The sequence below is a fragment of the Dryas octopetala genome, chromosome 2 (assembly GCF_963921425.1).
Source record: "Dryas octopetala chromosome 2, drDryOcto1.1, whole genome shotgun sequence".
NCBI lineage: Eukaryota > Viridiplantae > Streptophyta > Magnoliopsida > Rosales > Rosaceae > Dryas > Dryas octopetala.
Window position 1 is genome coordinate 22,002,782 of NC_141367.1, and position 14,560 is coordinate 22,017,341.

The 14,560-nt window shown below is 36.4% G+C and overlaps 2 protein-coding genes across 4 annotated transcripts; both read right to left on the reverse strand.

The window, feature by feature from the left end:
* Nucleotides 1-178: 178 nt before the first annotated feature.
* CHR23 (homeotic protein regulator) lies at nucleotides 179-9,560 on the reverse strand. 2 transcript variants are annotated; one of them, XM_086233463.1, is made up of 12 exons: nucleotides 9,193-9,560; nucleotides 8,692-8,848; nucleotides 7,883-7,947; nucleotides 7,167-7,355; nucleotides 6,579-6,728; nucleotides 5,435-5,791; nucleotides 4,563-4,822; nucleotides 4,209-4,424; nucleotides 2,669-2,876; nucleotides 2,438-2,591; nucleotides 1,580-2,185; nucleotides 179-1,118 (listed from the first exon to the last, which is right to left on the reverse strand). In XM_086233463.1, the coding sequence occupies exons 1-12, from the start codon at nucleotides 9,355-9,357 to the stop codon at nucleotides 397-399; spliced, it is 3,249 nt and encodes a 1,082-aa protein (XP_086089589.1). In that variant the 5' UTR covers nucleotides 9,358-9,560; the 3' UTR covers nucleotides 179-396. The 2 variants fall into 2 exon arrangements, with proteins under 2 accessions (XP_086089589.1, XP_086089588.1); XM_086233462.1 differs by having other exon boundaries at nucleotides 7,167-7,358.
* A 1,301-nt stretch (nucleotides 9,561-10,861) lies between these two features.
* Nucleotides 10,862-14,560, reverse strand: LOC147294138 (methyltransferase C9orf114 protein). 2 transcript variants are annotated; one of them, XM_086233139.1, is made up of 11 exons: nucleotides 14,353-14,560; nucleotides 14,188-14,235; nucleotides 13,904-14,065; nucleotides 13,757-13,823; nucleotides 13,443-13,507; nucleotides 13,232-13,310; nucleotides 12,976-13,094; nucleotides 12,780-12,859; nucleotides 12,205-12,274; nucleotides 11,530-11,607; nucleotides 10,862-11,429 (listed from the first exon to the last, which is right to left on the reverse strand). In XM_086233139.1, the coding sequence occupies exons 1-11, from the start codon at nucleotides 14,551-14,553 to the stop codon at nucleotides 11,286-11,288; spliced, it is 1,113 nt and encodes a 370-aa protein (XP_086089265.1). In that variant the 5' UTR covers nucleotides 14,554-14,560; the 3' UTR covers nucleotides 10,862-11,285. The 2 variants fall into 2 exon arrangements, with proteins under 2 accessions (XP_086089265.1, XP_086089266.1); XM_086233140.1 differs by having other exon boundaries at nucleotides 10,862-11,433.

Below are 14,560 nucleotides of genomic sequence, written 5' to 3' on the forward strand. Positions count from 1 at the left end.
CTAAGAAAATGGGTTTGAAGACCGAATAAATGTTGTAACAAAAAAAAAAAAAAAATTCAAAGGCTCTAAAGGAGATGGCGTCATTATTCAAAAGACATTTTTTCTTTTACTTGAAATGTTTTTTTATGTCTTTAGTAGAGTACATAATTTTGTTTTTCTACTTGAAATCTCTGAAGCATTTGAATGGTTAGGAGAATTCTAATTTAGAGAATCTCTAATGTTCATGAGAACAGTAGAAGACAAAATGTTTTTACAGTGATATATGCTCAAACATTGATATTCTGTAAAATGAATATTGATTTTTTTTTTTTTTCAGAAGTTTGTCGGGGCCATGGCCCCTCTCGGTCCCTTCTATGTTCTGCCCTTGAATGTTTGGGGTTTGCTGAATCATTCCGATCACGCCCATCCATTTCCTCTTCCATTGGAATTTTGGCCTCTAGCGTCAGAGGATGAACTTGCGTTAACATAGCTTGATCTCTTCTTCCTGTGTATTTTGAATGTTAATAGAGGCCTATCCGAACCACTTCTTCCAACTGAATGACTTTCATGACTTTCATGTTTCTCTATATTTGGTCCTTCAGACTTGTGTCTCTTTGAGGGTGGGGTCAAACCATTGGTCTCTTCACTAGTTCCCATAGTCACCAAGGGCACATTTTCGTTAACTTTTGCTACTTTTTCTTCGTTCCCTGCAGTATCGCTAGCTAATACACTGCTCTCAGATGGAAGATGATTTCTTCTCTTTCCTTTACCGGAAAGCTTCGATACGTCTTGTCCATTTTCTACAGCTTTCATCCACTGTAAATCACTAAGGCCATCGGCATAAGAATGTATCTCCTTTCTTCGCCGTTTTCCTGTGATGTTGATACTGTCAAATCCTTTGGAAGCAATTTCCTTATCAGGTGCTGAATATGCCCACTCAGGAACCTCATGGTCTTCCATAAGGCGAGATCTGTAGTTCTCCTTTTGCCTTCTCTCCTCATCCATTTTCTCAAACAGCCAGAACTCATCTTCTGATCTAGCAGCGAGGCGGTTGATTTCTCTCTCGCTTGGCACGTCTGCCCCAAGTGAGCTTGTACCCTTGCGCATGATTTCCTCCAACATCTCCCTTCTGTCCTGAGCTGCAAACACAAAGTATGTCTTTCGTCAAAATACAACCTTGTTGGAGGGTAAAATAAAAATAATGTGTATATATTGAGCATGCAGACATCCCTTCCATTGAATATGTAAGGCAGACATAATGATACTTTACTGCAACTGGACAAAAATAGTTTTGACCTTACGGATTATGTGGTGCCAACAAAAAGCTCAAGAAGGATAACAGAAGAGGCCTTAATGTAACACCTTTAATTTGCTCCAATTATTCATAATAGTTTGGAACGGCATGCACATGTATTACAAACCCACATTTATATGAACATAAATGTATTTGTGGGGAGCATGTGCAGGCACAGTAATGCTACCGAGTTTTAAAATAAATGAGTCAATGCTGTTTCCCTGAAGCAGTGAACAAACACACAGGTTTTTTCCTACTCAAAACATGTCATAATAGCAGATTCTTTTGCATAATTCAAGTGCAAACCTGTGGAAGTAGTATTAAATAGTCCAGCCTGGATGACCTTGGCATCTATGCCCATCTTCTGTTTAGCACGCTCCAAAATTACTTCTTCAATTGATCCAACACTAACCAACACAAATACCCTAACTTCTTTCTTTTGACCTATACGATGGGCTCGATCCTCTGCCTGTTGGTCCATCTGGGGATTCCAATCACTGTCAAAAATTATTACTGTATCTGCTGTTTGTAAGTTCAAACCAAGACCTCCAGCACGGGTGCTCAAGAGAAACATGAAGAAAGGAGAGTCTGGAGCATTGAATTTCTTTAGCAGAGTCCCTCTTTCCTCAGTTTTTGTTGAACCATCCAGTCGAAGATACTTAAACTCATGAAGTTGCAGATAAATTTCAAGAATGTCCATGAGACGAGTCATTTGTGAAAAAAGCAGGACTCTGTGCCCCGCTCTGTGGAGTTTTGGAAGTAGACGATCGAGTAGTTCAAACTTTCCTGATGCTCGTATGATCTCCTCCTTGCGCCACATGTTATAATCTCCCACAACGAAAAGGTATGGGTGGTTACAACATTTTCTGAGCTGCATTGTTAAGTTCTGTAAGCTCTTTGATTTCCCAGAACCTAAAAAGAAAATTTCATCAGTAACTTCTGATTGAATCAGTAATCATAGTAATGTTTAGTCTGTTCTTTAAGAATGTTAACTGTTCACATTTTCAACTAGCCCTTATTTTCTAATTTTATTATAACTTAATTTTGTGCAAGCAGCATATGAAGAAACATAGGAACATTGATTTGGAGGATTTCCGGGGAAAAAAAAGGGGGATGGGGGTGATATCTGATATGCAGATCATGGCATGGAGGAATACTACAAACCATTATCTAGCCCGACTCGGCCCACGTCTGTAACTTGTTGATAATATACTTTCTGCCACGCTGACATGTCACATTTCAGTATCACTTGGGATTTTCCAGGAAGGAATTTCTCCACCTCATCTTTTTTCCTCCTCAATATGAATGGCCTTATAACCTAAAAAATAAAGGAAATTTTGATTAAAATAAAGTCGACAAAAAACAAGATAAACAGAAACTAGGAGCAAGACCCACATGATGTAGACGGCGAATGATCAACAGCTGTTCTTCATCGGTAAGAGAAACATCAGCCCGACCCGCAAAAGGTGCATTAAACCATTCCTCAAAATTCTGAACTGAATTGAAAATGTGTGGGAGAAGAAAATTAAGCAGGGACCATAATTCCTGCAAGCTATTCTGTATTGGGGTACCAGTCAACAGAAGTCTACGTTGCATGTCATAGCTGCATACAAGTAACAATTCAATTAAAGAAACCGTTATAGTATTAAAGAATATATAAGAAAAGGAAATAAATGGAAAGTGGAAACCAACCCAAAGTATCTTTCGAACACTCTGGGATAATTGATCAGAATGATTTATGAAACAAAAAAATAATTTATTTCTTGAAAATGTTGCAAAAAGAGGCCCAATAAATGATAACTTGCATTCAATCTTAATGCAAGCACAAACACTATATTCCGTACATATTAACTTTCAACAGACTTTAAACGTAGAAAACATAATTTTGCAAGTCCCTGGACCTTTATAATCGGTATATCAAGATTTAGTCAACTATAGGACCAATATGATTTTACATTTACCTGTGAACAGCAAAAAGTCATAACTGACAATCCTACCATTCCTTTTTGGGGCTAAGGCTTCCACATATTTTACACTTTTGAGAATGCAAGTCAACAGCACCAATAACATCAGTTAGCTACTCTGATTAAACCGTTTGTTTTGGGCGCTCAAGCACAAGAAATTTATTTCTAGTATCAGAGAGTTCCATTAACAAGAAACTGAAGAACTAAAAATTGCGAGTTTACTTGTAATAGACATGAAATTTCAATCACCAATACACAGCATAGCATAGACATGAAACAAGGATGGGAGAAATGTGCTGGGAATTAAGGTTGCAAAGGATATAATGATCAACAGAAAAGATTTTCAAAAGCACTGAGCAAAACAAAAAAGATGTGTCTATTGTTACATTTGTTAACTAAAATCATAGGATCATAGGACCTTATCCACTAAACACACAAACCCCCCCCCCCCTCTACTCTTTTGGGCTGGGCACTTCAATCAATAGTTGGCATTTCACAAATCTAGACCACTTGCGCAAGTTAGCCCCACATAGACCTTTGCATGGTAACAGTCTGAATATGTACATTCCATAACTGTAGGGATTAAAAACTAGGGCAGGACCCTCAAATTCATACAACAACACAACAGTCACCAGTTAGCGGTGGCTGGGGAGTGCTCCAGCTGCCATCAGATTTTTTTTATATCCTAATGTGGCCTGCAAGAAAAGCTCATTCCTATGTTTGTTTCTTCAGAAGTACATATTACACTTTCTAAATGCAATTTTGCAACAAGGTTTTTTTTTTTTTTTCATTTTATTTTAAGTTTGTTCACCCAAGGGTAGAAAATAAATAGCAAAAGTGCAGTTCTCTCCATCAAAAGAAACAGACAAATCAATCCTACAGAATTTGGTAAGAAAATTGAAAGAACAAACATAGACTTCATAAAAAAGCATCAAAAGTTACCAGGCCTCTATTTGCACATAGCAACATACCCTGCAAGTGTTTGTGCAAGAGCACACTCATGATTCTTCAACCGATGTCCTTCATCAACGATCAGGTAGGTCCAGTTAATTTTCTTCAAAAATTGTTTATCCCTCATGATAAGGTCATAATGTGTGATCAAAACATTAAATTTTCCTTCCCCTGATAATTCTTCCTTCATTGCCTTTCTTTCATCGCTTCGTCCGTCATAAAGAATGGCAACAATACTGGGTCAAGAAGAAAAATACATAAATGATTTCAATAAATTTACACATGCTAGTGTCGCACAATGATGCAGGCATGGATACATAGAGATAGAGAGAGAGAGAGAGAGAGAGAGGTATTTAAAAATACTTCAAGCATACCTAGGAGCCCATGTTGCGAATTCATTAACCCAATTCGGTAGTACAGCCTTTGGAGCCACTATCAAATGGGGCCCAGTGACACCCTTGTTCTCAATGAGATATGCAATCAATGAAATAGTTTGTATGGTTTTACCCAATCCCATCTCATCAGCCAAAATACCATTTAGATTGTTATTGAACAAGGAGAGCATCCATTGTAGACCCTCTAACTGGTAGGGCCTCAATTCTCCACCTTGTAGCATGGCAGGTTGCTCAGTTACCTGTTAAATTTAATATTTAGTAAACCCTCTCCTCCAAAGTACACGGAAATTCTAACAGTCACTAACAAGCTTTAAGGAATTTTTAAATAAATATATGTAGAACTGCGATTCAAGTAGATGACACAGAAAGCAAGGCAAATGGACCACAATCCTAAAGACTCCAGCCAGCTACTGCTTGGCCCTTTATACGGGAATTAGTTCATGAGCATGTGCTCACCCTCCTAAAAGAATTTACAAGTATAATAGCCAAGAAACTAATAATGAAGCATACATGTTCAAAGACATTGAAACTTAAGACCACAAAGGTCAATGCCAACGCAACTGCCAGGAGGCAATTTCCAAAGAAGGTTCAAATCCCCTTAAGACAAAAAGGGCATATTCCCCAAGAACAAGTAACATGAGAATACTTGAATTCATCAATTTTATAAAAGAACTTCAATCAGTGATTTGGGGTCTAAAAATTAAGCAGAGCAGCCCAATTTGAGGTATCAAGGTGAAATACAATTCAAGTAATTAAATAATCACATGGGTCAAACCGTACAACTGTGGAATATAAAGAATGGAGTGAAAAAAGAAAAGATGTAATGCAGAAAATATTGCTTTAGCGTTTACCTGTTCCTGAATAGAATGGATGGCTGAGTTGTATTGCCGCTGACCTTTAAGCAAGTCACTACTGTCATCAATGTGATCAGAATCAATGATGTCCAAATCTTCTTCTAACTCAGTCAAATCAACTTCTGAGTCTTTCAAGGCTTCGGTGCCCTCTGAATGTTTAGAATCTTTCTGACGTTGAACAGCAGCTCCCAAATTAACAAGGAGTTTATTTGTTTCTTCAAGAAGCATTGTTAATCTTTCATTCTTGCTCTCCTTTACCATTCTCATGTATGCTTCCTGATCATCAGCCTTCAAGGCTTGGAACCTCAATTTCTCAGCCCGTGTAGCACGTTGTCTTTGCTTTTGATGCCAATTCTGTTAAAATAAGATACTGATAAGGATTCTATGGCCAAAAAAAAAAAGATACTGATAAGGATTCTTTCACCATAAGATGTAGTAACTGTAGTATACACCTTATTTTTCATTTTGACCTTTATTGATTAGTTCAGCCCATTAATAATAACTATAAATCCTGTCTTCTGAAATTAAAGAAGATTTTATGAAGATTGCAGATAATTCCAGAAGATTGCAGTTTGGGGTTGAGAGTTATTAGAATTATTCGTTCTCCAGTCTTCCCTGTCCATGCTCAGTATCCCTTTTTTCTTTTTTTTAATGATCCCTCCCTCTCTGTGTGTGTGCATAGTCATGATTCTCCTACTCATCAAGGAACAGGAAAACTTATGCTCACAAACTGTTGGATCAAAACCAAGCAGATAACATATTTTCAAAAAAGAAACATACTCTATCAGGATTTTAATATCAGTCGTTAGATTTTAATATAACAGTTGGTATTTTGTGCCTCACTAGTGAATAGATCAAAATTGTGTGTGTATGTGTGTATCCTGGGTCTCTTCCATAATTAAGTATAAACATGAATGGTGAACTTTTCTCTTCTTTTTTCATGTACCACCTCTGTTTTAAAATTTCATGCAATTAATGTTAAAATTGCTTCTTTCAATCAATAAAGTTCATTATGCTTCACCAGAAGTTTCCTGTACAATTTTTCAATGACCCTTTTTTATTTTTTTGGAATTCAATCTCCCATATAAATAGGCATCAAAGGTAAAAAGTTGAACAAATTAGAACAAGACAGAAAGCATACCACGACATGATTATTCCTCTGTTTTCGACGTGTCCCAGAAGCCTGAATTTGCAATTGGTATTCACGAACAGCATTAAGTATTTCTGTAAAAAATTTTCTTTTTCTAGTCTCAACATGGTTCTTCTCCTCTTCTTCTAACCTTGAGAGCCTCTGCATAGGTATGTTACTATATCAGCAGCAGCTTGCAGGACACACACACACACACACACACACATACACCCACAGAACACATTCAATTACATGATCCCCATTGCGGATCTTATTATCTATTTTAAAAATAACAAATAAACAATTCTTCTGATATGTATCCAGATTTTTTAATCTGTCTTGTCTGTGAACTCATATTAACTCTGTATGAATACCTACAAGCCTAAGAGTAACTATTCCATGGATATCTCTAGGCATCTCTACCACCAAAAAAGTTCACCTAAAAGTCTAAATGTAACTAATTTATCATGTTTATACTCAATCAAATGTTGCCACCTCATTCCATGATGTAAAACTATGCAATCTAATCTAGAAATCCAGATTGTCATTATTCCCCATGAAGACTGGTTCAAACAAGTAATGCATGTATTAGTATATGACCTCAGCATCTCGTTTCTTCCTGAACTGATCATCAGCCTCCATGGCAAAGGCATCTCCAACACCATAGAGTGGACGGCACAATCGCATCATGCCCCAGTCAAACAATTCTCTGTCAGGGTATGCACAGTTCAGACGGAGCGAGTATTCTGAACTCACATCGGATCGGACCTTGTTTTGCAATTCTGCTAGCTGCTACAAAAGAAGTCCTTGCCGACAAGGACATATGCATGTCATCCATCGGTGCCACAAAATAAAACAAGATAATTACAATAACAATCACGATAAGAACTCCTTTTGCTGTATAATTTAAGAAAATGATAAAAAGTCCACCAAAGTTTTCATACAGTAAAGTTTTTGTTCTTTTGATAGGAAATGAGAAACTTGAAGCACATACAGTAAAGTTTTTGACTCATTACTTAAAGCACATTTCTCTATGCTTCACAGGCAAAAAGGAAAAAGTTTCTTACTCAAACAATTCTTTTTGAAAAGACTTACTGAAACAATTCTCAGAATCTCAGAAATCAGAATGCAATGCTATCTTGTTTCTAGAAAGAAGGAACAATTGATTCTACTTCACAAAAGCAATCTTTCCCGTTCAATGAATGAAAGAAGAGTCATTTTAAGATCAAGATTACCACTCTGCCTCTACAAGTATGAGCTTCATACATATTAGCACTTGACAGAGAATTTTCAAAGCAATTTCATTACAAGTTTACCTTTAGCCCATAGAGTTCAAGTAAGCACTTCGTCTGCAGGTCCTCTCCTCTACTTGAGGGTAATTCTGATTCAAAATCATTAGTGAGTAAGTAATGGGTAACCTTCTTGGCCACAATAACAAATTTTACAACATAAAAACACTTATGGAACTCTAAAAGCAGTTTAGACCACTAAACATAAGATCGAAGTAATACTTTCCAGGTGGTCTTTGAATTAAAAACTTTGCATTAAGACATGAACCCGAAGGTGCAAAATTATGCGATACAAAATCTCACTGCAGGGTCCAAAATTTAAGCAATAATCATGTTCAATTTAGTCATATTATGCAATTTAATTTTCAGTTTTTTTGCGAGAAAAAAAAAAAAAAAACATTCAGACCTATGACCTACCTACCCCAACCCAACCTCACCTCAACCCTTCACCACAGGAGAAGACATGATAATCAAATCTTTAAATTCCACATCTACTCTAAAACTTAGGTGAGAAGAAAGGAGACAACCATATCGGTAAATAAAGAATAACCTTCTTGTTCTCTTTTTTTTGCTTGACATAGTTTGAACCTAGTAACAACCCCCAACTGCACCCCACTGCTTACCCCACCTGATTAGCTAATTGAATTTGCAAAAATTATTCTACATAAGACATTAGGAGCCTATTAACAGCATTATCTAACTGCTCTACCACACATAAAGAAGATGTTATTAGATGCTAAATAAACATTATTCATAAAGTCCAGAAATGGCATAATGTGCTAAAGACTGCGAAACACAAGATGAATAGTTCTCATAAAATTGAAAAATCCAGTGACCTTCAAGTTCGGATAATCTATGTTGAATGTGGCTTTGATAACGTTTCTCCTTCGATTCTGTTAATCCAACACTTGACATGCAATTTTGACGTTGATTCAAAAATGCATCTTCAAGGTCTGTTAACAAATGTTCTCCAGCAGAAGTATCAACTCCATCCTGCATTACATATACCAAAGTCAAAATTTTGAAGTAATGAAGCTGCACCATAAAAGACAATAAAACACGAGCTGCTAAAAAACGCCTCCAGTGAATAAATCAAATTGGAAACACATAAAGGTAGAACTTTTCTTTTATAAAATTCCAAAACTTTTAAACTTCACTGAAATTCCAAACCCGAAAACAACCCAAACCATCAATTTCACACACAAAACCAAACCAAGAAGCCAGATTGACAAGAACCCACGAACCAAAACCGACCCAAAACTCCATAACTCCCTCCAAAACCCAAACCCATAACTCAAAACGCAGAAAAAACAAAAGGGTGTTCAAAGAAACCATACCAAACCCTTATCACCGCCGAGATTGGCGTCTTCAGCGCTGTCGTAGATGGACGAAACGACGTCGAAGAGGTCAGGAGGGAGAGGGAGGTTGCGGGAGACGAGGTTGAGGGCACAGATCAGAGTCTTGGTCTTGTAGAGGTGGTCGAGGCTGTCTAGCTGAGCCATGGACCTTGGTCCTTGGCGGGAGTGAACACCCCAACGATCTCTTTAAACGGTATTTTTGAATTTATTGAGAAAATTTTAATCTTTGCGGTGCTTTAGAAATAGCACACACACGCGGTCTATGTCTCTGTGCTTATCGCCCTGTCTATAATCGCTTTGGCAAAACAAAGAGGGTTTGGTTGGTTATACTTTGGGTAGTTGGGTTGCCTTCGGCGTTCGGGTTTTCTCTCTCTTAGGTTTTTTTTATAATGGAAATATAGGACCGAATTACGATATTGGTGTAACCAAACATGGGTCTATTTGCTTACTAAATGACGAAATTACCCCTGGGAATGGGAGGCCGCTAGACCAATAATACCCTTTGCTACTCTTTTATTAGGATAACTCTGCTATGGGCAATTGTTTTTGCACCCAAGGAATTTTTTTTCATATAATAATTTTTTTTTTTTATAAAGTCTGAATACAGGACTCTCTAGGCAAAACAAGCCAACCTATATTTTAATGAGCCGAGCACTCAGCCCACATACGTTAATTTTTATCGTATAAATTATTTCAACTCAAAATCATATAAAATTAATATTTATTCAAATGTCTTTATGTTTTTTTGGTTACATGTGAAAAATAAATAAAATCAACACAAAACATATTCAAATTAGGGATGATAAAAAACAATTGTAGGTGGATACCTGAACTGTACAAAGCGAGTATGAGGGGAAAATTTAGATACGAGAATGGATTTTGAGAGTTTTTGAAAATATCCGATCGGGTACAAGGCGAGGATGGTATGGCAATCCCCGCCCCGAACCCACCCCAAACTAAATATACATATATTTTCAATTTATTTTTATAATATTATTAATATTGTAATATTTTCATTTTCATTTTCATAATATTTTATATTATTAATATATAAAATGTATATAACTAGTTTTGGAATATTTTTTCCTTTTGGTTAAATATGAATTTTTTATATTTAGCTACATTATGTGACTTTAAAGTAAAATTTATTTAGAAAAAAATTTAAATAAATAAATAAACTTTTTTAACTAAAGGAGCAGATTTAGGGATGGGGATCCCATTCCCCGCGGATGCGGATATGGGAATCCCTGGATTGTTCGGGATTGGGTGGATGTGGGGCCAAAAACAAATTTGGTTATGAGTATAATGGTGTCATATCCATCCCCGCCCGTCCCCATTGCCATTCCTAAATGTGTTGTAAGCACACTTTCTATGTCGGGAAGGTGGAAAGCTTGTTTATCCCACAGATTATGGGACGAACAAGTTGTGTGAAAATCATGCATACAATGTAATAAACATGGATTATGGGATGGAGAAGTATAATGTCATCGACTCATTGTGTGAGCGTAAACATGTGTTTAACAAGCTAAACTAAGGGCATTTTAAATATCCAACAAAATGCTAGTCAGAAATAACCAAAGGCAATGATTCCCATTGTTTGTCACATCTGGAATACTTACACAACTGAAAGTTTAAAATTCTATTCGCACAACGGTATCATTAATAAATGTTCAGCCAATTGTAAGGCATAATGTGATCACTACAACCCTGAAAATAATTGTGTATTTTACACGTTTACAACACGAAAACAATAACCCCATGTTCAGAAAATCACCGTCTGCGCTCAACCCACATATTTGAGGCACTAATACATGATTTTTCAATATTAACATGGATAAGAACATCACTTTTGAACATATTTTTCTTCCAAAAAGAAAAGGGTTGCAAGTCATTACCAGCCTTGCAGCTTAAACTATGACTACATATTGTAAACTGAAACAGGCAACTTCAAGATGAATGCTTAAGCTTGAGAACCGGCTGGGAGAAATTTAACAAAAAAAAAGAGGATAATCTTCTGTCGCAAAATTACTAATCCTGTCTTTCAAGGTGTTGGCAGCCAAGAATCTTAAGAATCATGACTTGATTTCAGATTCCATATGATCTTGACTGCAGTTTTGGAAAAACTCAAATGCCTGCAAATAGTTAACTCTAATGCTAAACTCTCTGCAATGCTCGGTTGATTGGTTCTTGGAAATACTGAAGAGAAATAAAAATGGCTTCCTGTCCATGAAGATGCAGATTAAGCAATAATAAGACAAGTTTTTCGATAAGAAATTTTCATCAATAAATAGAAAGGCAAAGAAATACTGGAAGTACCTCTGTTCGAATTGTTCGACTCCCCTGATGTGGGCATGTGTTCACATATAAATCAAATACCTCTCGCACATTTTTTGCCTTCAAAAAGATGCCAATAAAAACAGCATTCAATACCTTTTCCTTTATCTTTTTTTTTTTTTTTTTCAATGAAACAAAGTACTACAAGTTGTGGCTCAAGCAAATGCTTCCGAGATCATAAACAAAGTCTTAAACTAACATATTTTAAGTTATTCAAATATAGAGTTGTTTGTTTTTATAATTCAATAGCTACTTTAAGACATATTAATTTAAAATAAAATCAACTTTTATAATGCAAAATGTATAAGCATGGCTTTTAATAATTTCTTCCGGCAAACAACACATCAGAATCTCATTTGGTAACACTGTACTGGAGACCACATACTAGTAAAGTCTTCTAAACATAACCTATCTTGTTCAAGGAAAAAAGAGAGTTGTTTTTTACTTTTCAGTTTTCTATTTCTGTTAAAAAAGAATGTAATTATTAGCTATACTTGAAACATTTAAGTAATCTGAAAAAGAAGCCACAAGTTGAAAAAAAATTTCCTACAGAACTATTAGGCTTATTATTATTTTCTAACATGGCATGAACCAAAGACTTACACCAGCCCAGTCAAAACCATTCAAAGTCTCAAATCAAAGCCCTAGACACCATACCTTTAAGTTACCATCCTCTTCAATGCTCTCTTCCAACCCAGCAAGTCCACCAAAAGCAATCAATAGATGCCTACCAAATTCTTCATTCAGTCAAATAACAGGCATTGGTGGATAAACAAGTGCATCTCTATGCATATAATTTCATTGCTTCATGCCTAAAATTTCTTGATATACTTGAAAGTAGTAATAGTAGAAAGAGATTTCTAGAAATCAAAAACCAAGGAAATCTGATATACATATCCCCAATTTTCTAACAGATATTTCACATTTGATCATCAGCTCTCACCAATTTTCTGCATATCCCCTAAAAGAATTTGCATCTAAATCAGAGGTTAACATATTGAAAGAGGCTGAAATTGCATCCCATATTAATCAAGAGCTTGCCCAATAACTTAGCAATCTAGTTGGTGAATACACAACACAGTAGGAATCTAGCAAATTACATCATACAGAGAACAATCACCTTAAGTGGCTAAAAGACCAGCTACCCAGAAAAAGCAAATACTCACAGCATCTAACAAAAGCACCAAAAAAAAAAATTATTATTACTAGTTAGTACATTTAGAGAAGAGCACCTGAAGGTAGGTATAGTGAGATCAGAGGAATTAATAATCTGACCATGCTCTGAGGTACCAATCAAATGATCATAGCCACCCTGTGATTGAAACCACAGAAGTTGATAAAGAAAGGCCATATCTGAATGGTTAGTGAGAAACCATGTATTGATAATAGGAAGAAGGGAAGAAGGTCATAGAGTCAATGTATGAATACCTCGTGCGGACATTCTTTTATAACTGAGCTGATATTGGAAGCATAGCGCACTTTGTACCCCCAATACGTTCCTGCTTCTTCCCTAGGCTTGGAGGATGAGACAACCTGCCGTGATATATCTAGATAAAGCAAAAGAAAAAAGCCATTGTCCACTTAACATTCATAGTGAAAAATAAAACAAAAGAAAAGAAACCTCCGTTAATGACTAAGAAAGGAATCAGAAAAAAGCAAAAGAATTCAGAACAAAAATCATTACCAGCATCCAAATTCCAATTGGCTCCCATAGCCACAGTAACTCTTGTTCCAGGATCAAGTACTTGATCAATGACGACATTCTGCAGATTGTATCACTAAATCAATTAATGGCTAAGTTGGGGATTCAGAAAAAGAAAGAAGGATAAAGAGAGGAAGAAAAATATCAAGCAATAACTCTTGTACAGAATAGTAAAACTAGAATACGAGAGTACCTTACTCAAACCCACATCAACTAGTGTTCCCAGAAGGTTGGGAGATTTTTCCTTTAGTGTGACACCTATACATTTATCAGAAAAAAATAAAAAAATTTGCCCAGAAGTCTAACAAACAAACAAAATTAAATGGTGAATATTCATTTACAGTTGGAAGTCTGAACCATCTCCTTTCTCAAGTTGGTTCTTGTTCAATGTCTTGAACATGGTCATCTTGAGTACTAGCAAATACAGTCACACAAGTGTTTGTATTCCAGTAGAGCCATTATTTTCAATAGCAGAACAAATCTCAAATTCCATTCATTAGACTTTACCTTCCCGAAATGGAGCCCACTCGTGTTTACGCAGATGGTGCGGAGCATCAAGCGGGGGCAACATTCCCTGTAACAAGAAATTTAATCTCAGAATCAACATCAAATATGCTTACTGCTTAGCATAAATGCAAAATTGGGGAACCTCACCACAAATCTTAAGCTGTTATGTTTCGGAAATAGAGCTTTTCGCAAATACTGCGGTGTCTCAAGGTACCGCAAGATTCGTACAAGAAAAGCAGCACCGCTTTCATTCTCATCCGAATCAGCTGCTGGTAATTCATTCTCACTCTTATTGTCAAACACAACCACCTGTTTACACAATAATCAATTATAAATCAAACTACAACGCACATTTACGCATCAATTGCTACAACTAATCCTCTAAATTTTGTCAATCATAGTGCGGAATAAGTAGTATAGATAGAAGAAACCTCGTTGATTCGGAAGATCGTGACAGCACGAGCAATCGAACTAGCCAACTGTGATTTTTTTATACAAAATTAGAAAGCTGAAAGAGGAAGTGAAATCAGAAATAAAAAAGCAATTATCTGTTTGGATGGTGAGAAAATGGAGAGAGAAAGATAGAGAGAGGATACTCGGGTGGCGAGTTCAAGAGATTGAGCGTTGTCGATGATGGAACCGGGGACTGCTACGGTGACAGTAGGTATCAGCGGAGCTTTGTCCATTTCGTGTTTCTTCTTCTTCTTCTTATTTTGCTTATGAGAGTCGCCGTTAGCAATGTCGACCTTGTTTTCTACTTCTGCTTCTGCTTCGGCTCTTTTCTTCTTCTTTCCCATTTTCCGT